The sequence below is a fragment of the Micropterus salmoides genome, unplaced genomic scaffold, assembly GCF_014851395.1.
Source record: "Micropterus salmoides isolate LMB-PRFRI ecotype aquatic unplaced genomic scaffold, ASM1485139v1 Ms_hic_scaffold_1033, whole genome shotgun sequence".
NCBI lineage: Eukaryota > Metazoa > Chordata > Actinopteri > Centrarchiformes > Centrarchidae > Micropterus > Micropterus salmoides.
Genome location: NW_024040079.1, coordinates 10,954 through 38,094, shown reverse-complemented (window position 1 = coordinate 38,094; position 27,141 = coordinate 10,954). Strand labels below are relative to the sequence as shown.

At 42.4% G+C, this 27,141-nt stretch overlaps 2 protein-coding genes across 3 annotated transcripts; both read left to right on the top strand.

Annotated features, from left to right (window-relative positions):
* Positions 1-3: 3 nt before the first annotated feature.
* Positions 4-6,028, top strand: LOC119896779 (aldo-keto reductase family 1 member D1-like). The gene is made up of 9 exons (XM_038710195.1): positions 4-307; positions 435-602; positions 742-858; positions 961-1,038; positions 1,355-1,477; positions 3,276-3,385; positions 3,539-3,704; positions 5,309-5,391; positions 5,481-6,028. Exons 1-9 carry the CDS (start codon positions 209-211, stop codon positions 5,521-5,523), a joined length of 987 nt encoding a protein of 328 aa, XP_038566123.1. The 5' UTR covers positions 4-208; the 3' UTR covers positions 5,524-6,028.
* A 4,549-nt stretch (positions 6,029-10,577) lies between these two features.
* Positions 10,578-27,110, top strand: kdm5a (lysine (K)-specific demethylase 5A). 2 transcript variants are annotated; one of them, XM_038710186.1, is made up of 29 exons: positions 10,578-12,062; positions 12,760-12,837; positions 13,292-13,414; positions 13,606-13,776; positions 14,201-14,386; positions 15,205-15,283; positions 15,390-15,481; positions 15,584-15,751; positions 16,021-16,140; positions 16,320-16,478; positions 16,780-16,961; positions 17,391-17,553; positions 17,674-17,793; positions 17,875-18,069; positions 18,173-18,354; positions 19,358-19,482; positions 19,583-19,733; positions 19,901-20,021; positions 20,197-20,373; positions 20,468-20,646; positions 20,791-20,929; positions 21,093-21,272; positions 21,496-22,056; positions 22,167-22,325; positions 22,779-22,907; positions 23,016-23,163; positions 23,380-23,600; positions 23,779-24,252; positions 26,078-27,110. In XM_038710186.1, exons 1-29 carry the CDS (start codon positions 11,916-11,918, stop codon positions 26,405-26,407), a joined length of 5,259 nt encoding a protein of 1,752 aa, XP_038566114.1. In that variant the 5' UTR covers positions 10,578-11,915; the 3' UTR covers positions 26,408-27,110. The 2 variants fall into 2 exon arrangements, with proteins under 2 accessions (XP_038566114.1, XP_038566115.1); XM_038710187.1 differs by having other exon boundaries at positions 10,579-12,062; positions 15,593-15,751.
* Positions 27,111-27,141: the final 31 nt, after the last annotated feature.

Genomic DNA, 27,141 nt, shown 5'->3' with positions numbered 1-27,141 from the left:
GTGAATGTGTTAGGCAATGCTGTTGTATCACTCTCGCAGTTATTTGCCCGTTTGTACGGGAGGCTGCCCTTTGCATTACCTGGGAGGAGTCTCTGCTGTAGAAGTGCATTAGGACAAGCCACACAACTTACATTGAATGGTTTAGTTAGTCTGAGGTTTGAGTAAAACCAAAAGCAGCAGCACTGGGAACGTTTGGACTAATTCTTTGATGAACATGGACTTGACAGCTGAGAGTCACTCCATTCCTCTGAGTGATGGAAACAGGATACCTTTGATAGGACTGGGAACTTATGGGGATCCCCATACGGTAAGACACACTATTCAGCCAGACTGCTTACATGGCATTAACTAATAACTGACCTGCATGTCACACATACAGTTTAAAGATTTACATATTTATTATTTATTCACTCATAAAGTGTGTCTTCTGATAGACCCCTAAAGGAACTGCATATGAATCAGTCAAAGTGGCTATTGAAACAGGATATAGACACCTCGATGGGGCTTTGATCTATTTCAATGAACACGAGGTGGGACAAGCAATAAGGGAGAAAATTGCTGATGGAACTGTGAAGAGAGAGGACATCTTCTACTGTGGAAAGGTCTGCAAAGTTTGCTTGTTTGTGTAGATCTTTTGGCAGTTGACCAGTGAACCTTTCCCAACAACAACCTTCATGGCTACAAAGTGAATGTTACACTTATGCAACAACTAACACCTTTTCCTTTGCACTAATTATGCAGTTATGGAACACATTCCACCCCCCACAATTGGTACGACCTGCTTTAGAGAAAACCTTGAAGACCTTACAGCTGGATTATGTCGACCTCTATATTGTAGAAATGCCAACAGCCTTCAAGGTATAGGCCTACATGTATTTAATGTCATATCAAAAAAATGCATCTGTTGAAATGGAGAAAACAGAATTACATTTGTTCTCCCTCACCTATTATTTTCTGAAGCCAGGAGATACATTTTACCCCAAAGATGAGAATGGGAAGTGGATTTATCATGAGACAGATCTCTGTGCTACGTGGGAGGTGAGACTACAGTCTACTGTCCATTCAAAAATAGAACATTTTGTTTATCTGGTAACTCATTTCTTTACAACATTGACTAAATGATTCGTGGCGAAAATCAGCTGTCCCTTTTCTCTCCAGGGAAATCTACAAAGCCTTTCCTCTTACAACCATATTAGTTCCAGCCTTCGTACTGCTTAGTCCATTTTACATGCAGATAAAAATAGATAATACTGGCTGTTCATTATAGACATGCTTAAAGTCAGCAACTTTACCATACCAGGTTCAAAGTCTAACATATTGCTTTCTGGCTTCGCCCTTTTTACACCTTGGACAGGCTTTAGAGGCTTGCAAAGACGCTGGGCTAGTAAAATCTCTTGGAGTATCCAACTTCAACAAGCGCCAACTGGAGTTGATCCTTAACAAACCGGGGCTGAAACACAAACCTGTGTCAAACCAGGTACTGACAATGCACCGCTGTTCTAGAAATAAGACAAATGACATCAAACTTTAGATTATATTAAAAAAAAAGAAACTGCTGTCAAACAGAATAAAATGTCCCTAGTCAGCAACTTAGTAGCCTATTACGCTAAATAGATACTATCAAAACTGTAAAGATGCACTTATGAAAACTGGCTTGGTACATAAACGTTAACTGCATTCACATGCTCCTCGGACAGTCCCATTTCCCGAGTTGGGAAGTAGTTTTTCTGACTAAGGTGTGTTCATGAACTTTAACTGGTAATGTGGAAACAACATGGACATTTTATATAGAGCCTGGGTGATGGGTGGTTATGTATGATTGAAACATGTGTATTGAAATAGTTAGAAGATCAGTGATTTTGTTCCAGATTTGTTGCTGCACCAGTATATTCCCTAAAACCAACCCTGTTGTTGTTCCTGCTTGAGGGGGCATTCAAGTGAATTTTCCCAGTTATATTTTTTCCCATTATTCTGACACCACATGAATGCAGGGTTATACTAACCTTCGAACCAGAGGGACCTGCATGCTCATTAGGGCATGAAATGTGCAACACGTTTGACCTACATGTATGACATTTTTGTGGCAGATGATATCCAGACCTACAAAAAGCCTCTTAAGCTACGTTCAGACTGCAGGCCAAAGTGACCCAAATCCGATTTATTTGCCCATATGTGACTCACATCTGATCCTTTTTATGAAAGTGTGAACAGGCCAAGTCACATGGAATCTGATCTTTTCCAGTTCGGAATTGGGCCACTTTCATATTTGGTCCAAATCCGATACATATCGGATCTTTTTAAATGCGACTTCAGCTGGACACTCAGGTCTGCTGTAGACGGAGCCGCGCTGAACGAAAAAGCTCCACAAAAAGCCATTATTAAACATGTAGCCCTCTTCCTTCTCTACCTCGCTATCATCTGCTCACAAATCCCCTTTTTTATACCTGAAATTCACCGGACCGGAGCTCTCTTCTGAGTTATTTGCATGCTACCTGTCCGAGCGGACAGAGTGGGGAGAGGGAGAGAGAGAGAGAGGGAGAGAGAGGGAGTGAGTGAGTTGTGGGGCAGTTGCGTTGTCCAGCGCCAGAAACCCTAAAGAAAAGAACAAAAAGTTGTGAACACTTGTTATAATTCCGGAGAAATGTGACCCGTGAGAGGACAATGAAAAACGCGAGTCTCCCGCGAGCTAACCGGATCAAACCTCTGTTGCTCCTTGTTCACTTCTGCGGCGGCAACAGCGTGCTGCGTGTGACTTTGTGTTATTCTTCTGCGCATGCGGGTCAGTTCACACTGGAGTCTAATATGGGCCACATTTAAACTATAATGTGAACTGTCCAACAAAAAAGAAAATCGGATCTGGGGGGAAACAAATCGGAATTGAGCATTAAGGCCTGCAGTCTGAACGTAGCCTTAGAACGATGCCCTAAACCCAACAGGAAGTCAGCTATTTTGAATTATTGGTCATTTTTGGTGATTTACAGATTTTGAACTTTAGCATCACCTACTGGCAATAGGAAATGTCAAGTTTTTGCTGTGATGACTACAGGTTGGCCACACCCACATGCGTCTGGCTCCCTCCCATTCAGACAGATCTCCATCTGTTAAGGATCCGGTTGGATCACAACTGTTTATCTAATATGGGGCGGTCTTGATATAAAACCACAGTCTATGTATAAAACTATAAAGAGGAGGACCTTTTTGGCCTTTGAGGCAATTCCGTAAACAACTAAGATGGCTGCTAACAAACACCATTTGTGCTTTTTTTAAAAACACAGGTTGAATGTCATCCCTATTTCACTCAGCCGAAGTTGCTTGAGTTCTGCCGGCAGAATGATATTGTCATTGTGGGATACAGCCCCTTGGGGACATCTAGAGATGCGTCCTGGTAGGGAAGAGAAATTCCAAGTGATTCACTTTGAGTGGAGCTATTAAAGACATGATGTTCTTTGAGTAATTTGCATGCATAAGCACTTATAAAGTTGGCATTTCACTGTGAAAATAGAATTTGCTTAGTACTAAGTACTAATCATTTTAACAGGGTAAACCTAAAATCCCCCCCACTGTTGGAAGATGAGCTACTTGTATCAATTGCTAAAAAGTATAACAAGACTGCAGCACAGGTGGCCTTGAGGTTCAACGTGCAGAGAGGAGTGGTGGTCATCCCAAAGAGCTTCACCCCTATTCGTATCAAGGAGAACTTTCAGGTTTGTTTGTATGGCATCAGTTTAGGCAGGGTATTATGGAACATCCAAAGGGACAGAACTGAATGAAAGAATAAATAAATAAATGGAGAAATAAATGCAAGAAAGAATGAATGAATAAAAGAATAAATAAATAAATGGGGAAATATATCAAAGAAAGAATGAATTAATAAAAGAATAAATAAATAAATGCAGAAATATATCAAAGAATGAATGAATAAAAGAATAAATAAATAAATGGGGAAATATATCAAAGAAAGAATGAATTAATAAAAGAATAAATAAATAAATGCAGAAATATATCAAAGATAGAATGAATAAAAGAATAAATAAATAAATGCAGAAATATATCAAAGATAGAATGAATAAAAGAATAAATAAATAAATGCAGAAATATATCAAAGAAAGAATGAATGAATAAAAGAATAAATACATACATTTGCTTTTGCCTTTCCCCAAGGAGACCTATTGTCATTGCTTTTCCCTTAGAGACCTATTGTCATTGCTTTTCCCTTAGAGACCTACGTGTATTGCTTTTTCCTTCCTCTTCCTTAACTGTCAATCAACATGTTGTGGCCCGCCCACTCAGTCAGGTCGAGCAGCCGATGACTGGTACCTATCTTCAGTGTGGATATGCTGTCCCTGGAAGAGTGTTAGTGTTTTTATTTTCAGCAAGATTAAGGACGCTCCTTCATCTTATGTGTAACCAATCCGTTAAGTTACACTGGTCTAATTCAGGAACGACCAAGTTCCCTTTTTAAGCTTTTTTGTCGAGCTAAGCCCACGGAGGTTGGACGACCCCACGTGGCTCGCCAGCAACCACAAAGGACGACATAAACCTGACCCGAAGAAGGAAGGCCCCCACTATATTCTGTGGTCAGTGACGTCCAATAGTTGCTAATCCATTTTTCTTTAGTCCAGCATACGGAATCTTTATACCCCTAGACAAATTTAACCGAGTTATCATCTAATTGCATTCGTTAGTTGCCGTATGAGTCAAATGCTTCCCACAATCGAACCTCCATTCTCATTGTTTAGCCATTGTTTATTTTCCCTGATGTATTTAACCACCCTTTATATCGCTTTAGTTAGTTAATAAATTCACTCTAATCAAGAAATTGTGTGTGTTGCCTATTTCTACGTCCCTGCCAAGAGAATTGACCCTTTAGATATGAGACTGACTGACTGATTTAAGATAACTGAGTGATTATTAACTAACTGATCACTGGTGAATAATTGTATAATTATTAAAAGCTACCTAGAGGTCCGGAGACTCTAGGATAATAAAAACTCCGGTGGTGCCCCTTCTTTTTCGAAACGAGAGCTTTTTATGGATTAATGTATTTTTGAATATTAAAATTCATAATTGGATATTAATTCTCATAAATTTATTAAAATAGCTCATTTAGACATGCTACAAATGAAAACGTTGGACGGCAAAGAGATGTACGTTTTACACTTAATATTACACATAATATTCCCATTCATAGTACAATTTTCAGCCCATGTTCACTTTCACTTTGGATGTTCCATAGTGTATAGCCTGCAAAAGAACAACTTCAAAAACAGGAAATGTGTTGCAATTGATCTGTTTTTTTACACTGCAGATATTCGACTTCTCTCTTGCTGAGGCTGAGATGAAGGCAATTGAGATACTGAACAAGAATATTCGTTTTGTTGAGCTTCTCATGTGAGTATAGTGTGTAGGTGTGTGACTGATGTTGTGTTGTGTTACTGTATTAAATAAATTATTACTATTTATTTTTATTGTTTGAACAGGTGGTCTGATCATCCAGAGTATCCATTTCATGATGACTATTAGACGCCACAGCCTTCATCTGAATTTGTTCAAATAATTTGGCTTATTCACTTTGTTGCTTTTACAATGTTTTGTGCTTTAACTGGAAAATATGTTGATAGACCTTTTATTGTAGACGACATTTCATTCTGATATGCTTTGTTTGATGTGAATTTATTCAAGAATCTGATAACTTCAATAAAATCGTTTCGTTTTAGAGCAGAGGATGGTGTAGTATTGTGTGTTTGTAAACAGTTCTAGAAACATTAGAAATAGTTAAACTGACCATAATTGTTGGAATAAATCAATATTTATAAATATGACATTTTAAATTGAGCTGTAAAATCAAGTTAGATCATGTATTTATGGAATAAATATATTGTCTATAATATTGTAATTTTGTATTACCATATCTGAATCTGAGTGAAAACACTTGTGTGTGAATGAGTAAAAACGTTTTGATCAAATTAATTTAAATGCTTGAATGTGTAAAAATATCTGTAAATAAATTTAAGTTTTCAATCCATAAGATCTGTAGCAGTGCATGGCATTTTGTTAATAACTTACATTGTTCTTTCTTTATTTTCTGAAGCCAGGAGATACATTTGAACCCAAAGATGAGAATGGGAAGTACATTTATTATGAGACTGATCTCTGTGCTACGTGACTACAGTCTACTGTCCATTCAAGAATAGAACGTTTTGCTGATTTGGTAACTCATTTACAGGTGCTGGTCGTATAATTAGAATATCATCAAAAAGTTGATTTATTACAGTAATTCCATTCAAAAAGTGAAACTTATTTCACGGATATTAACGGATATTATATTCATTCATTAAAACACACAGACTGATATATTTCAAATGTTTATTTCATTTAATTGTGATGATTAAAACTGGCAACTAATGAAAATCCCAAATACAGTATCTCTGAAAATTAGAATATTACTTAAGACCAATACAAAAAAAGGATTTTTAGAAATGTTGGCCAACTGAAAAGTATGAACATGAAAAGTATGAGCATGTACAGCACTCAATACTTAGTTGGGGCTCCTTTTGCCTGAATTACTGCAGCAATGCGGTGTGGCATGGAGTCGATCAGTCTGTGGCACTGCTCAGGAGTTGTGAGAGCCCAGGTTGCTCTGATAGTGGCCTTCAGCTCTTCTGCATTGTTGGGTCTGGCATATCGCATCTTCCTTTTCACAATACCCCATAGATTTTCTATAGGGTTAAGGTCAGGCGAGTTTGCTGGCCAATTAAGAACAGGGATACCATGGTCCTTAAACCAGGTACTGGTAGCTTTGGCACTGTGTGCAGGTGCCAAGTCCTGATGGAAAATGAAATCTGCATCTCGATAAAGTTGGTCAGCAGCAGCAAGCATGAAGTGCTCTAAAACTTCCTTGTAGACAGCTACGTTGACCTTGAACCTCAGAAAGCACAGTGGACCAACACCAGCAGATGACATGGCACCCCAAACCATCACTGACTGTGGAAACTTTATACTGGACTTCAAGCAATGTGGATTCTGTGCCTCTCCTCTCTTCCTCCAGACTCTGGGACCTTGATTTCCAAAGGAAATGCAAAATTTACTTTCATCAGAGAACTTTGGACCACTCAGCAGCAGTCCAGTCCTTTTTGTCTTTAGCCCAGGCGAGACGCTTCTGACGCTGTGTCTTGTTAAAGAGTGGCTTGACACAAGGAATGTGACGGTTGAAACCCGTGTCTTGCATACATCTGTGCGTGGTGGTTCTTGAAGCACTGACTCCAGCTGCATTCCACTCTTTGTGAATCTCCCCCACATTTTTGAATGGGTTTTGTTTCACAATCCTCTCCAGGGTGCGGTTATCCCTATTGCCTGTACACTTCTCCTTCCCTCGCTTCTCTATTAACGTGCTTGGACACAGAGCTCTGTGAACAGCCAGCCTCTTTAGCAATGAACTTTTGTGTCTTGTCCTCCTTGCGCAAGGGGTCATTGGTCGGCTTTTGGACAGCCGTCAAGTCAGCAGTCTTCCCCATGATTGTGTAGCCTACAGAACTAGACTGAGAGACCATTTAAATGCCTTTGCAAGTGTTTTGAGTTAATTAGCTGATTAGAGTGTGGCACCAGGTGTCTTCAATATCGAACCTTTTCACAATATTCTAATTTTCTGAGATACTGATTTTGGGGTTTTCATTAGTTGTCAGTTATAATCATCAAAATTAAAAGGAATGAACACTTGAAATATATCAGTCTGTGTGGAATGAATGTATACATTATACAAGTTTCACTTTTTGAATGGAATTACTGAAATAAATCAACTTTTTGATGATATTCTAATTATATGACCAGCACCTGTATTTACAACATTGACTAAAAAAATCACCGGTCCCTATACTCTCCAGTGAAATCTATGAAGCCTTTCCACTTACAACCCTATTAGTTTCAGCCTTCCTACTGCTTACTATTGCTATGTCCATGAAAAAGACAGATAATCATCATTCATAATTAATCATAGGCATATGTGTATAAGGTCAGGAACCTGACACTACAACGTTCAAAGTCTAGCTTTCTGGCTTCGCTCTTTTTACACCTTGGACAGGCTTTGGAGGCTTGCAAAGACGCTGGGCTAGTAAAATCTCTTGGAGTATCCAAATTCAACAAGTGACAGCTGGAGTTGATCCTTAACAAACCAGGGCTGAAACACAAACCTGTGTCAAACCAGGTACTGATAATGCACCGCTGTTCTAGAAATAAGGCAAATGACATCAAACTTTGGATTTCTTTTATTGTAAGAAGACAAGAAAATGACCTTAGTCAGTGACTTGGTGTTATGCTAACCAGAAAAAGCAAAAGATGCCCTTAAGAAAACTGGCTTTAGTATATAAATGTTGACTAACATTAGCCTAGGAACCGGACAAACCTGTGAGCTCATGTTTTATTGTCTTGGACAAAGGGTGCAAACTATTGGGAGCCAGGGGGAGCATAGCTCCCCTTTATAAGACATGATCTCCCCTCAAAATATGATTTGTGAAATTTTGGGGGGTCTCTAAAATATTGACAGTCTGCTTTTTTGCCATTAATTTCTATATTTCTGTATCATCATGGATCATCAGGCTTCATCCAGCCAGAGGCAACGATCACCGACCATCTGCAGCACAACCTGTCGCTCAATGATCTCCTGGCCCTGGCCCTGTGGGTTCCAGCGTGTCGCTAGTATGACTGACGCGCTGTGAACGGTTCGTGATCATTCCCTCTGGCTGAATGAATTTTATGCATGATCCATGCACAAGTGCATCTTGGGGCTCTCCGCAGCGCCACGCAACTTTCTAAATTCTTCCCTGTCGGGGAGAAAAGAAAGGTCAGGTCGAAATACAGCAGCAGCTGTACTGCAGCTGTTGTGTGAAGCATAATTGTAGCAAAATGGCTACATATAATAATAATTACTATTATAATAATAAGACAAACAATGCCTGATACTTTCACATTCAGCCCCAGGCCTACATCCTTGCAGCTAGTAATGATTCAGCAGTAAGAATCACAGTAAGCTGCCTCCCCCAGTTCCAGGGTGGAAAAAAGAGCTCCCTCGAAATCTATGGTTTGCACACAGCATAAGTCTGGACCCCCTTCCATTCAGACAGATTTCCACCTGTCCTGGATCCGGTCAGGCAAATCACAAAAGTTTATCTAACATAGGGTTAGTCTTAGTATCAAAGACTGTACACAGACGAGGACCTTATTGACCATTTCCTTAAACAACCAAGATGTCTGCCGCTGATGTGGAACAGTTTCTGTTGAATCTGCTATCATGTCAGTATTAGAAGAACTAGGCCTATATTTTCTCTAAATGAAAAACAGCTGCACTTAAAGGTGACCTATTTTCCTTTTCTGTATTTTCTGTTATATCTATAATGTTGCAAAGTCAGATGTTCCCTGTGAGCCAAAACCTCAGATTTCAGTACTTTTTTTTCTAGTCAAGAAACCGTCTCTATGTGACATCATATGGAGCTGGGTTTTCCGTAATTTGCTCCAGGCACAGAACACCGGCCACGCCCACAATGGAACGTGCAGCCCTTTCCTTTTGTCTGTGATCTGTTTTTACCACTGCAGATATTCAACTTCTCTCTTTCTGAGGCTGACATGAAGGCAAATGAGGAACTGAACAAGAATATTCATTATATGGGGCTTCTCATGGGAGTATAGTGCGTACTGTGTGACTGATGTTTTGTTACGTTATTACTATTTGTCTTTATTGTTTCAGCAGGTGGTCTGATCATCCAGAGTATCCATTTCATGATGACTATCAGATGCCAAAGCCTTCATCTAAATTTCTTCAAATAATTTGGCTTGTTCACTTTGTTGCTTTTACAATGTTTTGTGCTTTAACTGGAAAATATGTTGATAGACCTTGAGAGATTATGATAGTATGATTTTTGTATTACTCAAGGTAACCAATATTACTGTGTTTTCTTACATTGATCTCTGATTCATTTTATAGGTAGAAGTCTATATGTGTGTGTTTTTGTAGAAGTGAAGTCACAGAGAACCTTTTATTGTAGGCTACATTTCATTTTGATATATGCTTTATTTGATGTGACTTTGTTAAAGCCTCTGATAATTTCAATAAAATCCTTCTAGTTTTAGACGAGATTTATTTTCTGTAGTCACAAGTCTTTGTGACTGATTTAAAGACGAATGTAAAAGTTCCCAGCTTCACTTTTTTAGACAACGGAAGTGGAGGACGGTGCAGTTTTGTGTCATTGTTAACTGGTCTATAAAACATTAGAAATAGTAAAATTGGCCGTTATTGTTTGAACAAACAGATATTTGTGAATACATTTCATTTCAGCCGTAAAATTTAATTAGATCACGTATTCGACTTAAGTTGAACAAACTTTTGTGTCGTTTCAGCCTAACATTACCTTTGTACAAACAATGCTGCCTTGAGGTGCAGTAGGAAAACTTAAAATTACGACTGTAAAATGTCGGTCAAAGCCAAAGCGGGAGAAAAGACCGCCTAAGTTTTGTTTTTTTTTGTTTTTTTTTATATCTACATGGTTGCTCAGACGTGGCGTCTAGATAACCGTGCCAGGAAGGGTTATTAAAAATCATGCAGCCACACATTAGCGCCTGGTTGCTAAATGTGTCGTTATTACTACCTGAATATCAATGCCTCCTTAAATGCAGTGATACAACACACAAAAGCAGCCATAAATAGTTGTTCCTGGTACAAGATATGTTTGCCTCCTATTACTATTTACAGGAAAAACAAGGACTTTCATAATACCTGCGACCTCGGAAGTAGTAAAACGTTTTCGAGCGGTCATGAAGGCACCATAACAGCTTTCCAAACCTTGCTAATTGTAGCTAGCACGATGGCTAATGCGGATACAATCCCTACACACGACGTTAAATTATACGGAAAGTGACACCCGATAAAACACAGCAAAAGGATTATTGCTATTTTGCCATGTGATTCCGGTTAACATACTGAAGCCATGGCGCACGGTCCTGCTAAGCCGACTTTCTCAGCTAATGTCAATGTTAGCTGCGTAACGGGTAGCAGTAACGTTAGCTAAACTGATTTTAGCAAATTTTAGCTGAATGCTAGTTGTCCATCGCCCCAGACGCTTCAATGAATGGGGGTTGTTGCACACATTGAGGACATCAGTCAACAATGTACGCTTGCTACTACTAGCCTCCTCCTTGTTGTGGTCCAGCTTGACTGGTACTTAAGCTGTCAGGTGCTCGACAGAGTGGACGTAAATACTAACGTTAGTTTATTCAGGGATGCCTGACGAGCGTGATTACGTTAGCTAATGTTAATGCACATCATCAGCTTGCCACAGAACTTAGCCAACCGTGAGATAACTTTGTTGAAATGCATCATCACGAAGAAATCATGCACTACCCAGGTACATAGACGTAGCAATAGCAATCTTAGCTTGCGTAACCTGATCTCACAGCCAACGCTGTAGAGCCGGAGTATTTTTGTTTTGTGTTTACAAAAGTTATTTTCAAAATTTGTGATCGTCCTTGGCCTTGCCACAGACTGATTATTCTGAAGCTGTCGTCTGTGAGAAGGAATGGTGGCGTTTGGGACTAACCCTGCCCTTCGTCCCAGGTAGGGGAGTGGTGGTGAAGACTCGCCCGGTCCGGCCTGGCCCGTTGTTCGGACGGATGATGGGAAAACAATGATTAGCTCGTTTGTTGTATTTATGCATTCACTTTCAGAACAGATTATGATTCACCATCGCGACTGGGATGCCCTGTTATCGAAGGGATTTGTTAATTGGGGAGATTTGAAGGATCATGATGGACACGGAGGAACTTCCCCCAAGACGAAAATTATTGGAAATAACCATGGACTGCTGAGCTCAACGAAGTGCATTTTTTAAATCTAATTTTTTAAAAGACTGTTTCACCTGCACCACATCGACATGTCTGCATTTTCTGAGTTCGTCCCCCCTCCTGAATGCCCGGTTTTTGAACCGAGTTGGGAGGATTTCTCGGATCCTTTAGGCTTTATCAACAAGATCCGACCCATTGCAGAGAAAACGGGCATCTGCAAGATCCGACCCCCCGAGGTAAACTCGCATATCATTTTAAACATTGGAATAAACGTTGGATTAAAGTCTGCGAGGATTTGTCTGCTATGCTCCTACGTAGGTAACGTTAGGGCTGCTTCATTAGGGCCTGCGTGATTGTGTGCGATATTACTAACGTTAGTTGCCATTACTCTAATAGAGGCCAAATTTCTTTGCAGTCAACTGTAAATATTTTGTGCATGGGTGACATTTGGGGTTTTCTTTATTGTTCAGAAAAGTTTTGGAAAGTCGAAATAAATCCAACAGTTCCGGTGTTACAATTCCTTTGTTTTTTGTTTTCTTCTTGGCTAGCTAAGATAACGTTACAGTTATTGCACCGCGTTAGCTGCGAAGATGCGACATTGGGCCACATGCAGGCCTGCCTCTTCTGTCAGATGGCATATTTATGCTGTTATGTAGACATACAGACAACGACTCGAGGACATTTTAATTTGCTAGGCCCTTTTAACTGTTGGGCCGTGTCTATATGCAGTATTTATACACACAATCCTGTACAAAAATGGGCTAAACTGAACTTTTCAAACTGTGAGAGTAGTGGTACTGCATTATAAAAACTACCGATTAACTTCAGCTAAGCTATGCTCATGTTGTTGGTTTTGTTGTTGTTTTTAGAAACACTGATTTGTTCTTAGTTGTCTTGGGGCAGAGTTAATGTTTCTGTTTTCTTATCAATCAGGACTGGCAACCTCCGTTTGCCTGCGATGTTCGCAACTTCCGCTTCACTCCTCGAGTACAAAGACTGAATGAACTCGAGGTGAGTTTGCCAGGAAGAGTCATCATCACACTATCCTAACAATAACACAGAGGCAAGGCGTGTCTCAGGCATTGTTCTATGAAGAACATGAAGGAAAACACCCCATTCAGAATGATAACATGTATTTTGGAAATGATTCCAACTGCATAAAATTTAGACACATTTGGAAGATACAAACATTTATAATTTAAGGTGTGCTGTAATTAGCTCATCAGCGCTACATACTCCTTGCATAGCAGAGTGTGCAGTATGTCTTTCTATGTTGTTAAATGTAAAGCAAGGGCAGCAGCACAGCTCTAGTAATGTTTTCACAGAACCAGAGAAGTATAGCTGTGTATCAGAGTGCAGCCATTCAAACATAATTTTGCCTGAGGTGTCCCGTGTGCATAACAGCAGAACATTGGGCTCCTGCATTTAGAGTCTGTCCTCTCTCCTCCCTCTCCTGCCTGTCCAGGCCCTCACTCGGGTTAAGCTCAACTTTCTGGATCAAATTGCAAAGTTCTGGGAGCTGCAGGGATCCAAGATCCGATTCCCTCATGTGGAGAGAAAGGTTTTGGACCTCTATCAGCTCAGCAAGGTAAACCAAGATCTGGATAAATTTGGATAGTTTTTATGAGTTGTTGGTTTTTGACAAATTATATGACACTGCTTACCCTTTTCTTTAACCTTTTTTTTTTTTTTTTTTTGCACTTGGCTGTTAAGTGTTGATTTTGTCATTCATGGTGGAAAAAAAAGAAGCAGCTCATATTTGACACCTGTGTGTTTCAGATTGTGTCGTCAGAGGGCGGCTTTGAGATGGTGTGTAAAGAGAAGAGGTGGTCCAAGGTGGCCAGCCGAATGGGCTTCCCATCCGGGAAAGGCACCGGCTCACTGCTGCGCTCCCACTATGAGAGAATCCTTTACCCGTATGAACTCTTCCAGTCTGGGGCATCGCTGACTGTGAGTGGTGCCGATTTAACATAGGCAAGCTAAACTAGTTTGACCTTGCTCCATACAGCTGAACAGTAGCAATTATTGTTAACAAGAACTGGTGCATATGCTTGAATATTGTTCCAGGCATTCATACATTTCACCATTTCACATGAGTCATACAAAATACGTTGTTTTGTACAGCAGCTTTAGTTAATATGGACATTTTGTGAGTGGGTGTTGGTATTTGGTTACTTTATTTTTTAGTCCCCATTGAGCAAAACGTCAGTCTTGCTTTAATTTCACACAACAACCAAACTTGACCTGAACAAACCAAACTTGGGCCAGATGTTCCAGTAATGATATGCCTGTTTCTTCAAAGCCTGGAATGGATAGATTTAAAAAGGTTTCCAAAGCCTACTTCCTTTGCACTCCATTCCTTTTTTTTTGTCAGGGCATCCAGCGGCTGTATGACGAAGGAGATGATGGTGAAGAACTGGATGAGGGAGTTGGTGAGGAGGCAGTGGAGGAAGAGGAACAAGATGAGGAGGATGATAAGGAGAAAGATGGGGAGAGTGATGCTATGCAAACCAAAGACCATCTTCTGCCTGAGAGACGCTCCAGGCGCCTCAAGTCTGAGGTAAACAAAAAAACTTCTTAGGAAGTGTTTTGTAAAAATTGTTCATATTGTAGTTGAGTGGACAAGGAGATTATATAACACTACAAAGACTATTGCAAACTCTGCTTTTTAATAGGGATGAACCAAATGTTCGGCCACCGAAATTAATCGGCCAAAACAGCAAAAAAAGCACTTTCGGTGTTTGGCCTAATAAGTCAAAAGACCGAATAAATTTTACCAAACAATTACGCTGACATCTCGGCAGTGTGTAAGCGTTTTAAAGTGTCAGAGAAAGACGCAAAAATCCGTTTGCAGACACTGTCCTGCTGAATTGTCTCCCAGCACATCTACTCCATCTGTGGCTGACTTCTTATAAAAGGCAACAAATGGTCTGAGCCACTTTGAGTGTTTCTGTCACTTGTTTCTGAGAAGGCGATTAAGCTAGCTGCACCTAAATTTGGAGCGCACACGTATTCAAGCCTTTATGGTAAACCCACTAAAACGAACCAGTGCAACTGACAGGCAGGTTAGTGACTTTATCCTGTTAGTTTCTCTGTACTCAGTCAGTATTTTGGTATTCTGCAATTATATTACATTCCGCTTCGGTCAAGAATTTTCATTTCGGTGCATCCCTATTTTTTTAATCAGAGCAGTTATTTCACACACAAAAAATTATCTTTCACCTACAATCCTTTGCTTTAAGCATCCATCTCCTGCAAATTTCCAGATTCCCAGCTGTGGCAGGCATGCTCCCCAGAAGCTGTCTAACATTTGGCATTTTAGCAGGATCACTCTGTTTCACAGTCTGCTGTTGTGTTGTTGTTGCTGTGTTTCTCTAGAGGGAAAACAAGGAGCCAAAAGGCCTGAAGATCTTTGGTACAAGCCCCAAGATGGTCGGCTTGGAGATTGTGTCGGCTGGTAAGGATCATTTTTGGTTGACCAGTGGTTGAACGGAGCAACAAATCAGCCGTGTTACTGGAAGTATTTCTATTCATACCCCGGCACTTTTTCTCCTGTCACGTAGATGATGGATTCAGCAAGAAGCAGCGTCACCTCAAAGCCCAGGCCTTCGCCATCAAAATGAGACCACGCAAGGAGACCCTAGAGGTCAACTTTGTGAGTGCCTGCTCTTTGTTTATGCCTGACCCGACAGTTGATGCTTATTATTTCTTGGGAAACTCTGGGCGTGACCATCCCCTGTTACGTTCTGCGGCACTGATCCCCCAGATTGACCTCTACCTCTGCCTGGTGTGTGGACGGGGCGATGAGGAGGACCGGCTCCTGCTGTGTGACGGGTGTGACGACAGCTACCACACCTTCTGCCTGATCCCACCTCTACAGGATGTGCCGAAGGGGGACTGGCGCTGCCCTAAGTGTGTTGCTGAGGTAAGGCTTGAACGCTGTCTGGCCAATCAAAAACTCTTAAACAAAGATGAAATGAATGAATTGAGTCATTTTCAGAGCATGTACAAGTGCACATGTGAAAATCATTTTGAGCATTTAAAAATATAAATGAATGGAGGCCTCCTGTCCTTTCACATCATGGTATTGTCCTACTTAATGAGTTGTTATTAATTCCCTCATCTTTCCATTTTATATTTCAACGTGATGTAAACTCCTATTATGCTGAATGTGTTGTCCTTCCTCCTTCACAGGAGTGCAGTAAACCCAGGGAGGCGTTTGGCTTCGAGCAGGCAGTGAGGGAGTACACTCTCCAGAGCTTCGGAGAAATGGCTGACCACTTCAAGTCTGACTATTTCAACATGCCTGTCCATGTATGTAGAATCCAGTCAGTGAGCTGGAATACTTAACCTGTTACATGGATGTCTTACCATCATCTGGCTGCCACACTCTCCGCTTCAACAGTTAGAAGTTAAATGTGTTGCTCGCCAGCTTTTCACTGTTGGGATAAGGCCCAGGGGGATTTTTTATTATTTCTGCCTTGTGCCCCTAGATGGTCCCCACAGAGTTGGTGGAGAAAGAGTTCTGGCGCCTAGTCAGCAGCATCGAGGAGGACGTCATTGTAGAGTACGGAGCTGACATCAGCTCCAAGGAGGTGGGCAGCGGATTTCCTGTCAGGGACGGTAAAAGGAGGCTCCTGGGAGATGAGGAGGTGAGAAGATTGTTGGACTGTTTAATCTTTTTACATCTCGTCATAAAATGTGACTCTCTGTAATGTCACATTGAGCTCATTATTTTCTTACATGTTCTAACACAGGTTTATAACCAGTAGAGTACTTTTGATGGAGATTGCTCAGTGTCCTGGAGACATTACCTGGGTCATTATATTTATCATCATCTAACAGATCCCGTAAAAAGCTTACTGCTCTTTTACTTAATGGTGCTACATTAAGTAAAAACATAACACTTGGCCTGAAGTGAAAGAAAGCGCTTTGTTTCCTCTCCTGTCTTAGGAGTATGCCAACTCAGGCTGGAACCTGAATAACATGCCAGTGCTGGAGCAGTCGGTGCTCACCCACATCAATGTAGACATCTCGGGTATGAAGGTGCCCTGGCTCTATGTGGGGATGTGTTTCTCCTCATTCTGCTGGCACATCGAGGACCACTGGAGTTACTCCATTAACTTCCTGCACTGGTGAGACTGAACAAAGGACGCATGAGACTTTATCACAAGATATGCATGTTAGCGGAATAATACACAATTAAAAGCAAAAAATAAATCTGCATGTATGTAAATGTGAATATGTATGGATATATACACACTATGGATCAGTAACATCTATACTGGTACTGACTTTATTGTATATGTATGCACTGCATTTTCTGTATGGGTGAAGGATGACATAAGGTCAGAAAGACATTTAAATAACAGGAAATGTATCAATGACATGTACTGACACAATAAAGTCTAAAAAAAGAGCAACAAATACCGCTGACTATTGAAAAAGCTATAATTGAGTTATTCATGCTCATATAAACTAACCTAATTCCGTCCTACATGTGTGTCACTCCTCAGCGTGAGCTTAGTATATATTTAATGTTCATATATTCCTCTCTTGTCCAGGGGAGAACCGAAGACTTGGTATGGAGTGCCGGCCTCTGCAGCAGAGCAGCTGGAGGCCGTAATGAAAAAGTTGGCTCCAGAGCTGTTCGATTCCCAACCTGACCTCCTCCATCAACTGGTCACCATCATGAATCCAAATGTCCTCATGGAGCACGGTGTCCCTGTTAGTAGTCTGAGCCTTAGTGTTTTTCAGGGTTGACATTGGATCTAATTAGATATTGTTCATGTGGTCTATGTTGATTATTAGTCACATGTATGTGCATATTCTCCACCCCCACCTCAGGTGTACAGGACTAATCAGTGTGCAGGGGAGTTTGTGGTGACCTTCCCCAGGGCCTACCACAGCGGCTTCAACCAGGGCTACAACTTTGCAGAAGCCGTCAACTTCTGCACTGCTGACTGGGTGAGGACAAAGCAAATTCTTATTTCAATAAAAAAATGAATTGAATGGGGGTGTTGATTTTTCACACATGCCCTTGCCCAGTTACCTATGGGTCGTCAGTGTGTGGCCCATTACCGACGCCTCCACCGCTACTGCGTCTTCTCCCACGAGGAGCTGCTGTGCAAGATGGCTGCTGATCCGGAGAGTCTTGATGTGGAACTGGCCGCTGCCGTCTTCAAGGAAATGGGAGACATGATGGAGGAGGAGACTAAACTCAGACAGGCCCTCCAAGAAATAGTGAGTGTGTTTTTGTTCAATTTATGCATGTAGAAAGTGCGGGTGATTGACAGTAACCTGTTACAGCCTCAACTTTGTGTTCTTTTTTCCTCCTTATCAACAGGGGGTGCTATCGTCAGAGCAGGAGGTTTTTGAACTTTTACCTGACGATGAGCGGCAGTGTCACAAGTGTAAGACAACCTGTTTCCTGTCTGCACTGACATGTTCCTGCAGCCCTGATCGGCTGGTCTGTCTCTACCATGCAGCAGATCTCTGCGACTGTCCGCTTGGCAACAAATGTCTTCGGTGAGAGATTTTTTTATTTTTTGTTTTTTATTGCTATACACAGTGTCTTAAAGAGGTCATATTATGCTCATTTTCAGGTTCAAAATCTTATTAAGGGGTTGTACCAGAGCAGGTTTACATGGTTTAATTTTCAAAAAACACCTTATTTTTTGTCATACTGCACATTTCTGCGGCTCCTCTTTTTACCCTGTGTGTTGAATGCGTTGTTTTAGCTATGTAGTGATAAATCTCACCTCTACAAGCTCTTGTTTGGGACTTGCACATGCGCAGTTCCTTAGTAAAAACTACTAGCCAATCAGAAGCAGTAAGAAGCTGGTAAACACAGCTTTGGTTCAGCTGTATATCCCCTTACCAGCTTAGCAACATGGACTGGAGAAAGAGTTTCAGAGTGGTGAGTTATTAATCTGTAACACTTGTATCTTTCATCTATAAACTGAGCTCTGTCTCCACATCACGGTAACAACTTTATGTCTATTGACTGCTTGGAGGGTAGCTAATGTTTGGAAGGGAGAGGAGAAGTGGATGTCTTGTCACTGTGTGCTGCAGCTAAGAGTGTTTTTCCACCTGTGTTTTTGAGGGCGTGTCGGACTAGTCCCTAGGCGAGCATTATGACGCACATTTTGCTGTGATGTCACAGTAAAGCAGAAGAAAAGGCTGGACTACAAACGAGCTGTTTTCAGGCAGTTCAGAGCAGGGTTTTCTGTGGCAGATGGGAACTCCCTTTGGGGTGGACTTTGGACTTTTTCACTTTGCAAACTTAATACACCCACAAAAAAGGTATATAACTCAATAGAGGAAAGGGAAAAAGCCAAAAAGCATAATATGACCTCTTTAACAACAAAAATATGTACAGGACATGGTCAAATCTTAATTGTGATGTCCTACATTTGATGTGAAACCTGATACTTTGTTGCAGTCTTTCAGGCTTGGATTGGCAGTACTATGCTTTACATTTACTTGATCATACACCATAATCTCAAGTGGAAATCTGCATATGTTTTAGGTATCGCTATGATCTGGAGGAGTTTCCATCCATGCTGTATGGGGTCAAGACACGGGCTCAGTCTTATGACACCTGGTCAAAGAGGGTCACAGAGGCCTTGTCTGCTGACCAGAAAAATAAGAAAGGTTTTATACTTGAGTATTACTACAACATATGTACATGTTTCACAAAAATTGTGTTCTCAACATAGTGTGCTGTTGCATGATTGTTCTGTGTGTCTCATAGATCTTATTGAGCTCAAGGTTTTGCTGGAGGATGCAGAGGACAGGAAGTATCCGGAGAAAGCTTTGTTTCGCCGCCTGAGGGAGATGGTGAAAGAGGCGGAGACGTGCTCCTCCGTAGCTCAGCTGCTGCTCAGCCGCAAACAGCGGCACAGGTCAGTGGACATGGATACGCCTTAATGTAATCCAACAGAAAAACAATTTACTGATTGCCCATGTACACACACCTGAAATTTTTTTTTCCATTTGCAAATCAATCCTGTATCCACTCGGGTTCAGAGGCGAACTAAACCGCCAATTACCTTTCCATGTGTCTCTGCAGCAGCCGTCTGCGTTCAGAGAGCAGTCGTAACCGTACGAAACTGACAGTGGACGAGCTGAAAGCATTTGTGGATCAGCTCTACAGGCTGCCCTGCATCATCAGCCAGGCCCGACAAGTCAAAGTGAGTCCGCACTGTACCTCTGTGCTTATCCAGGCACTCAGTTATCAATGAAATACACCTTCATTTGTCTTTCCTTGTCTTTCACCATCAGTGCAATTAATTAATTCTAAAACAACTGGACTCTCCCTTCTTTCCCTTTAACTCACAATGTGTCTGTGGCCTTCCATCCCTCCAGGAGTTACTGGAGAATGTGGAGGACTTCCACGAGCGAGCCCAGGTGGCTCTGTCGGACGAGTTGCCTGATTCTTCCAAGCTGCAGGCACTATTGGATCTGGGTAGCGGCCTAGATGTGGAGCTGCCGGAGCTGCCCCGCCTGAAACAGGAGCTCCAGCAGGCCCGCTGGCTCGACGAGGTTGGGCTCTTACAACACCCATAACCTGTTTGTGTGCTCTGAGCTGTTACAATTGTGGCCTTGTGTAACATCTGCTGCCCTCTTCATATACCAGGTGCGCGTCACCCTGGCCGAGCCTCACCGTGTCACCCTGGAGCTGATGAAGAGGCTGATAGACTCTGGGGTGGGCCTAGCTCCCCACCACGCTGTGGAGAAAGCCATGGCTGAACTGCAAGAGATCCTCACTGTCTCAGAGAGATGGGAGGATAAGGCCCGCTCCTGCCTACAGGCCAGGTACAGTTGAATGTATACAAATTTGCACATTTGCACAGACTTCATGGGGATGCTGAATGCATGTAATCCCCAATTTGTTTTACTTACAAAAATAGTCATATTAGTTGAGTTATCCCGTGCCTGTCTGTCCTCCTATAACCCCAGGCCTCGACACAGCATGGCGACTTTGGAGAGCATTGTGCTGGAAGCTAGGAACATCCCAGCTTACCTACCTAATATTTTGGCCCTCCGAGAGGCACTACAGAAGGCCAAGGAGTGGACGGCTAAGGTGGAAGCCATTCAGGTACAGTCTGTTTGTACACTACATCATTTAGAAGCCCCTCTAACCCACATTTAAACCCACGCTTCCTCTCGAGGGTCTTTTATTGAGGCTCAACATGCATGAATAAGGGCATTGTCTAAAATGTCTCTTAACCCCTCTCTTTCTGGGGATCCGCCTCACACAGAGTGGCACTAGCTATGCTTACCTAGAGCAGCTGGAGAGCCTGCTGGCCAGGGGTCGCTCCATCCCCGTCCGGCTTGATCCACTGGCCCAGGTGGAGTCTCAGGTGGCCGCAGCTCGAGCCTGGAGGGAGAGAACTGCTCGCACCTTTCTCAAGAAGAACTCCACGTACACACTGCTCCAGGTGGGCCATTATGACAAAAGTTGATTTGATGCTTTCCTCTAGTTGTAGTTAAGACCACATATATTGTGCTGTGTTTGGGCACTTAAAGAAAAATAAATTAAACTTCTCTGTCTTATGTCTTGTACAGAGAAGGTAAATTAATAAATACTCACTGTAAGCAGAATAAAAATGTATATATACATATTAATTTCTTTGTTGCTATCCTGTGTGCCTCTTCTCTTAGGTCCTCAGCCCTCGCGCAGACATCGGGGTTTATGGCAACAGCAAGAGCAAGAGAAAACGCGTCAAGGAGCTCATGGAGAAAGAGAGAGGAGGCTTAGACCCCGACGCCCTGAGCGACCTGGAGGAGAGCCTCGAAGAGGTACGAGACCCTTCCACTGTTGTAGCAGCCTTCAAAGCCAAAGAGCAGAAAGAAGTGGAGTCAATCCACTCACTCCGTGCCGCCAATTTAGCCAAGATGGCCATGGCTGACCGCATCGAGGAGGTCAAGTTCTGCCTGTGTCGAAAGACGGCCAGCGGCTTTATGTTGCAGTGCGAGCTTTGTAAGGACTGGTTCCACGGAGCGTGCGTGCCTCTGCCCAAGACGGGATCTCAGAAGAAGCTGGGTGTGGGTTGGCAGAGCAATAACAAAGACTTCAAATTCCTTTGTCCGCTGTGTCAGCGGTCGAGGAGGCCGAGATTAGAGACCATCCTGTCGCTGTTGGTTTCGCTGCAGAAGCTGCCGGTGCGTCTACCTGAAGGAGAAGCCCTCCAGTGTTTGACTGAGAGGGCAATGAGCTGGCAGGTATGCAGAGAAGTGACCTTACCTGCTTTATTTTGAACACTTAATTTCCATGGTTTACTTTCGATCTCTGCTAAATGGCCATCCTTAAACCAACCTAACTGTTGTAACAGGACCGAGCGCGTCAATCTCTGGCCACGGAGGAACTGTCCTCAGCCCTGGCAAAGCTGTCAGTGCTGAGCCAGCGCATGGTGGAGCAGGCTGCTAGGGAGAAAACTGAGAAGATCATCAATGCCGAGCTGCAGAAAGCTGCTGCCAACCCAGACTTGCAGGTACTTTTAAATGATTTTACATTGTTCTAATTCCTATTCTCATATAGTACAACATCAGTAAAACTCTAGGAATCTTGTTTTGGGATGTGTGGATTGTAATTTATGGCTTCCGCTGGGGCTTTGGATGTAAACATGAAATGTACCAGAAGAGGGCACTAATGTGTAAACATGAAATAGACCAGGAGCAATGAATTATAGGCAACAGATGGCAACCTGATTTCTCATAGATGTGACAAGCTTAGAGAACTAACTGTATATATTTTGTTGAAAAAGAGCGTATATCCTTTTTCTGGCATATTATTTAATTATGCCATTTTAAAGGGCCAAAGCATTTGGCTCTTTTATTAAATAAAGAAGATGGCATGTATGCTTTTTTGAAACATTAGAGACATTGAGCGTGTGTGTGTGTGTGTGTGTGTGTGTTTGTGTGTTTGTGTTTCTGTCCTTCCTCAGGGCCACATCCAGACTTTCCAGCAGTCCGGTTTCAGCAGAGCCACATCCCCTCGCCAGTGCGTGGACTACGACGACGAGGAGACCGACTCAGACGAGGACATCAGGGAGACTTACGGTTATGACATGAAGGTATGTGAGACAGCAAGGGCTGTTGTTCAAGCCACGTATAAGTGAGCCGGAATTATTTTTTTTTTCTTCTAAACCTGTCCTGGTGGTGTTGTCTCTGTTTTGTTGCAGGACCCAGGAGAGGTGAAGCCCTACCTGTTCTGTGATGAGGAGATTCCTGTTAAGTCTGAGGAGGTGGTCAGCCACATGTGGCCGGCTGCCACGCCCTCCTTCTGCGCCGAACACGCCTACTCCTCAGCCTCCAAGTCCTGTGTGCAAAGTGAGGCCACACTTACTTACTGAGATTCCTTCTGTTGCTTTTGCGTCTGCCTACTCATAATCCCCTGTTGTTTTGTGCACAAATGATCCAAGGCTATTATTTGCAACACTTGTTTATGTAATACACATTTTAATTACACTCATTTGAGGGATTCCAGCTTGCTGATTTCCTCAGAAATGCCCTCGCCATCTCATGCTGAAAATATTTATATTTCAGATGTGAGCACGCCCAGGAAGCAGCCCAGGAAGACCCCTCTGATACCACGCAGCCTGGAGCCGCCAGTGCTTGAGCTGTCACCGCAGGCTAAGGCCCAGCTGGAGGAGCTGATGATGCTGGGAGACCTACTGGAGGTGTCTCTGGATGAGACGCAGCACATCTGGAGGATCCTGCAGGCCACACACCCCCCGTCTGAGGAGAGGTTCCTACAGGTCATGGAGGTAGGGAGGTCATCTAAACATTGGGTGCTGGTTTGAATCAATCGTTTTGGTTGGTTCTGATGAAGAGTTTTGTGAATGGATGCATAGAGGTCAAATTAGGGAAAACATTCCTGTAATTAGTACAGAAATAGAAATCGAAATAATCATTCTCATTTCGTCTTTTCCTCCTTTTCTACAGCCCGACGACTCTCTGATGGAAAAGCCCCTGAAGATAAAGCTGAAAGATTCAGAGAAGAAGAGGAAACGGAAGTTAGAAAGAGCCGAGCACCACCACATGCTGATGGCTGCCGCCGCCGCCGGTGGGGCTTCAGCAATGGGCGACATGAGACCGGCCAAGTCCAAAGAACTAAAAAGGGTGGGGCTGGAACTGGGTCTTGGGGGCAAACCCAAGAAGAAGAAACTCAAACTCAACCTGGACAAGAACCGGGAGATGAAGCAGCTGGCCAAACGGTTAGCCAAAGAGGAGAAGGAGAGGAAGAGAAAGGAGAAGGCAGCCGCCAAGGCAGAGGCCATCAGGGAGGGGCTGGAGAAGAGGAAGGAGAAGAAGATTCTTGACATTCCCTCCAAGTACGACTGGTCCGGGGCCGAGGATTCCAACGATGAGAACGCTGTGTGTGCAGCCAAGAACTGCCAGAGACCCTGTAAAGATAAGGTGAGGACTCTGAGCACTTCAGAATGAGATTGTGTTGTCAAGAGGTTTTGTTGCAGTAAAAGAGGCACCAGGGTTGATCATAGATGATTGATAAACACAGCTGCAGTTTACTAATTAACAGAGGTCAAAGGCGACCATATGACTGTGCACTTTTTAAAAAAAAAAACTCAAATGTCTGTTTGTTTTTAAATATTATTTTAAAAATATTGATTTAAAGCCATGTATTTATTAGACACAATTTGTAAAATGTTATGCTCACATTGAGTCAAGAAGTGCTGCAACAAATTATTATTTACATTTTCGGGTAACCTGCAGATTAAAAACTCATTAATGGTCTTCAAAAGAATGACAAATGCCCATCACAGTTTTCCACATCCCAAGGTGACGTCTTGAGATGTCCTAATTTGTCTGACCTACTGTTCAAAACCCTGAGAAATATAGCAAATCCTTACATTGGAGAAGCTGAAACCAGAGATTTGTTTTGTGTAAACGATTAAATTTTCTGTTAATCTGCTTATTGATTAATTGTTTCATCTCTTATATAACTTTCTACTGCAGTGCTTCATGTGGCTGTGAAATACGGTTTGACTTTCCTTTTAGCTCATCTTCAATCATCTTTCACCGTCTTTTCTTATAAAAGTTAAGTTGTGAGCACAGGGTCCTGTCCTACGAGCAGTGTCTGAGCACCACGTTGTTGGCTGGCGACACTTTTGACCCTCCTTAGAAACATCCCTGCCATGCTGGGAGAGGCAGTCGATTCTGTTTTTTTGTTTGCCGAGTTAATAACGAACCCTTGTCAAAATGAGCGTCATGGAGCTTTTATTGAATATCAACAGCTGATAACAGCACTGGAACACCTTAAAGAGAGTTACACATAACGTATTAACAGGACACACCGATGCAGTCCTTTTCAGAGACGGCATTGGAGACTGTCTACCGAGTTAACCAGTGGCCCGTCTCCTTCCCCTGTGTGTCTACCTGGCAGCCAATCAGAGCTGAGCCAGCTGGTTGGCCTGCAGCTCTGTGGGTAGAGTAGAGGTGATGAAATAATGAAGGTGCTGCTCTAAAGACTACATTTCTTTGTTTATTTTAACATCTACTGATAAATTAATCCAGAACACGAGTTCAAATCTGACATCATGAGATGTGTGTTTTGCTTGTTTTGATATTTGAGTTAAAAAAAAATGCATGTTAGAGACTCTATGTTAAAATAACTAAGTAAACATTATTATCTGTTCAGGGTGTACCCTACCTTAAGCCCAGAGCTTACTGGGACCTGCAACCTTGAACAGGATCACCTGGAAGAGAAAAATAGAAATATAGATAACATGACATAAAATCAGAGAAAAACTAATGTAATAAACAATATGTGACGTGTTGCTGCAGAAAACACTTCTTGTTAAGTTTATTTGTGGACTTATTCAGCGTGTTTGTACGCTGCATGTACAAAATATGTGACACTAAAGTACACTTATTTAGTTGTCCCATTTTATTTTTTTGCTTTGCTTACAAGATGTGCACAAGCGGCCCAGTGTTTTTTAGGGTTGAGTTTAGTGGTGTGTAAAACATATCAGAGATCATCTACCCTCAGTGTTTGGCCTGTTTTTGTTTTGGCTTTACAGCAGTACATTAGATAAATCAAACAATGCAGCTTTAATGTGTGCTGTTACAAATCATACACGAATGTTTGTTTTTTTGCGTTTTGCTTGACAAACCACTGCCACGTATAGATTTTTTTCCTATAACTGCAGCAATGTTGCCTCATTGTTGTCCCTGTTAATCCTCACTCACGTGTCGGCCTCTGTCTTCCTGCGTGTATTTCTAGGTGGACTGGGTGCAGTGTGACGGCGGCTGCGATGAGTGGTTCCACCAGGTGTGCGTGGGCGTGTCGTGCGAAATGGCCGAGAACGAGGATTACATCTGCATAGACTGCTCCCGGAAGGCCGCCGTGGCGAGCGGGGGAGGCATGACCGTGGAGGAGGTGGCTGAGGAGAGCGTTGTAGTGCTGGCGACGTCGCTGTGCGGTGCGGGCGGTGTGCAGACTCTGCCATCGTCATCTGTCGTGACCTCGTGGTCTCCTGCCTCATCCGCCTCTCATCTAAACCCAGCGACTTTACTTCAGCAGCAGCAGCAAGAGCCTCAGCAGGGCAGTTAGCGCTAAAAAATAAACAGCCTAGGACTGAGTTTGAATACTGTACCTCACACAATGAGCATAACACAAAACCTAGTATACAGGCTAGCGTTTTAACCTCAGCTTTTAAGACTGAGGGACCGAACAGCCCTTTATGAATGGAAGAAGAGGGACAAACCTGGGAAATTTCTGTCTGGATCATAGAGCACAAGAAAAATGAGACCTTGCATCTGGAAGACAGAGAAGAGAAGAGCTCTACTGTCGCAGTGTGGCTTCACAATGACATGTCCTCTCTCTGAGTGCTAAAATATGTTGGAACGGTTGTTAACTACACAGAGAAGACTTAGTCCTCCTACAACAGTTTTAGGTTTAGAAGCATCCACCAGCTACTTCCTGGTCCTCCCCTGGACAATAACAACTCAGTGGTACACTTACTCACAATGAAACAAACACCCACTTACTCCAGCTGTTGTATTCAGTCCAAACAGGCAAATAAAGAGAACCCAGTTGTGTTTTACTGGACATCCTGAACCGCTCCCCTCTGCCCTCTTCCTGGCTCTTCAGACAGTAACATCTCAATATGTAGGACTCCAGACTAGGAAACACAAATGGTTGTAATGTAGTGGAATTATTTATAATGTACATACTTTTAAGCAATTAAACAAATGGATTGTGGGTTTTTTTGTTTTGTTTTCTCACCTTTAATAAACTGTTCCTAGTCAAATGATTGATAATTGTGATGTTTTTTCTTTGTAATA

Coding starts and splice junctions, on each gene's coding strand:
- LOC119896779 (XM_038710195.1), top strand. CDS start 209: ATGAACATGGACTTGACAGCTGAGAGTCACTCCATTCCTCTGAGTGAT. Junction 603..741: donor ACATCTTCTACTGTGGAAAG/GTCTGCAAAGTT, acceptor CTAATTATGCAG/TTATGGAACACATTCCACCC. Junction 5,392..5,480: donor CGTTTTGTTGAGCTTCTCAT/GTGAGTATAGTG, acceptor TTGTTTGAACAG/GTGGTCTGATCATCCAGAGT.
- kdm5a (XM_038710186.1), top strand. CDS start 11,916: ATGTCTGCATTTTCTGAGTTCGTCCCCCCTCCTGAATGCCCGGTTTTT. Junction 12,063..12,759: donor GCAAGATCCGACCCCCCGAG/GTAAACTCGCAT, acceptor CTTATCAATCAG/GACTGGCAACCTCCGTTTGC. Junction 23,601..23,778: donor GGTTCCTACAGGTCATGGAG/GTAGGGAGGTCA, acceptor CCTTTTCTACAG/CCCGACGACTCTCTGATGGA.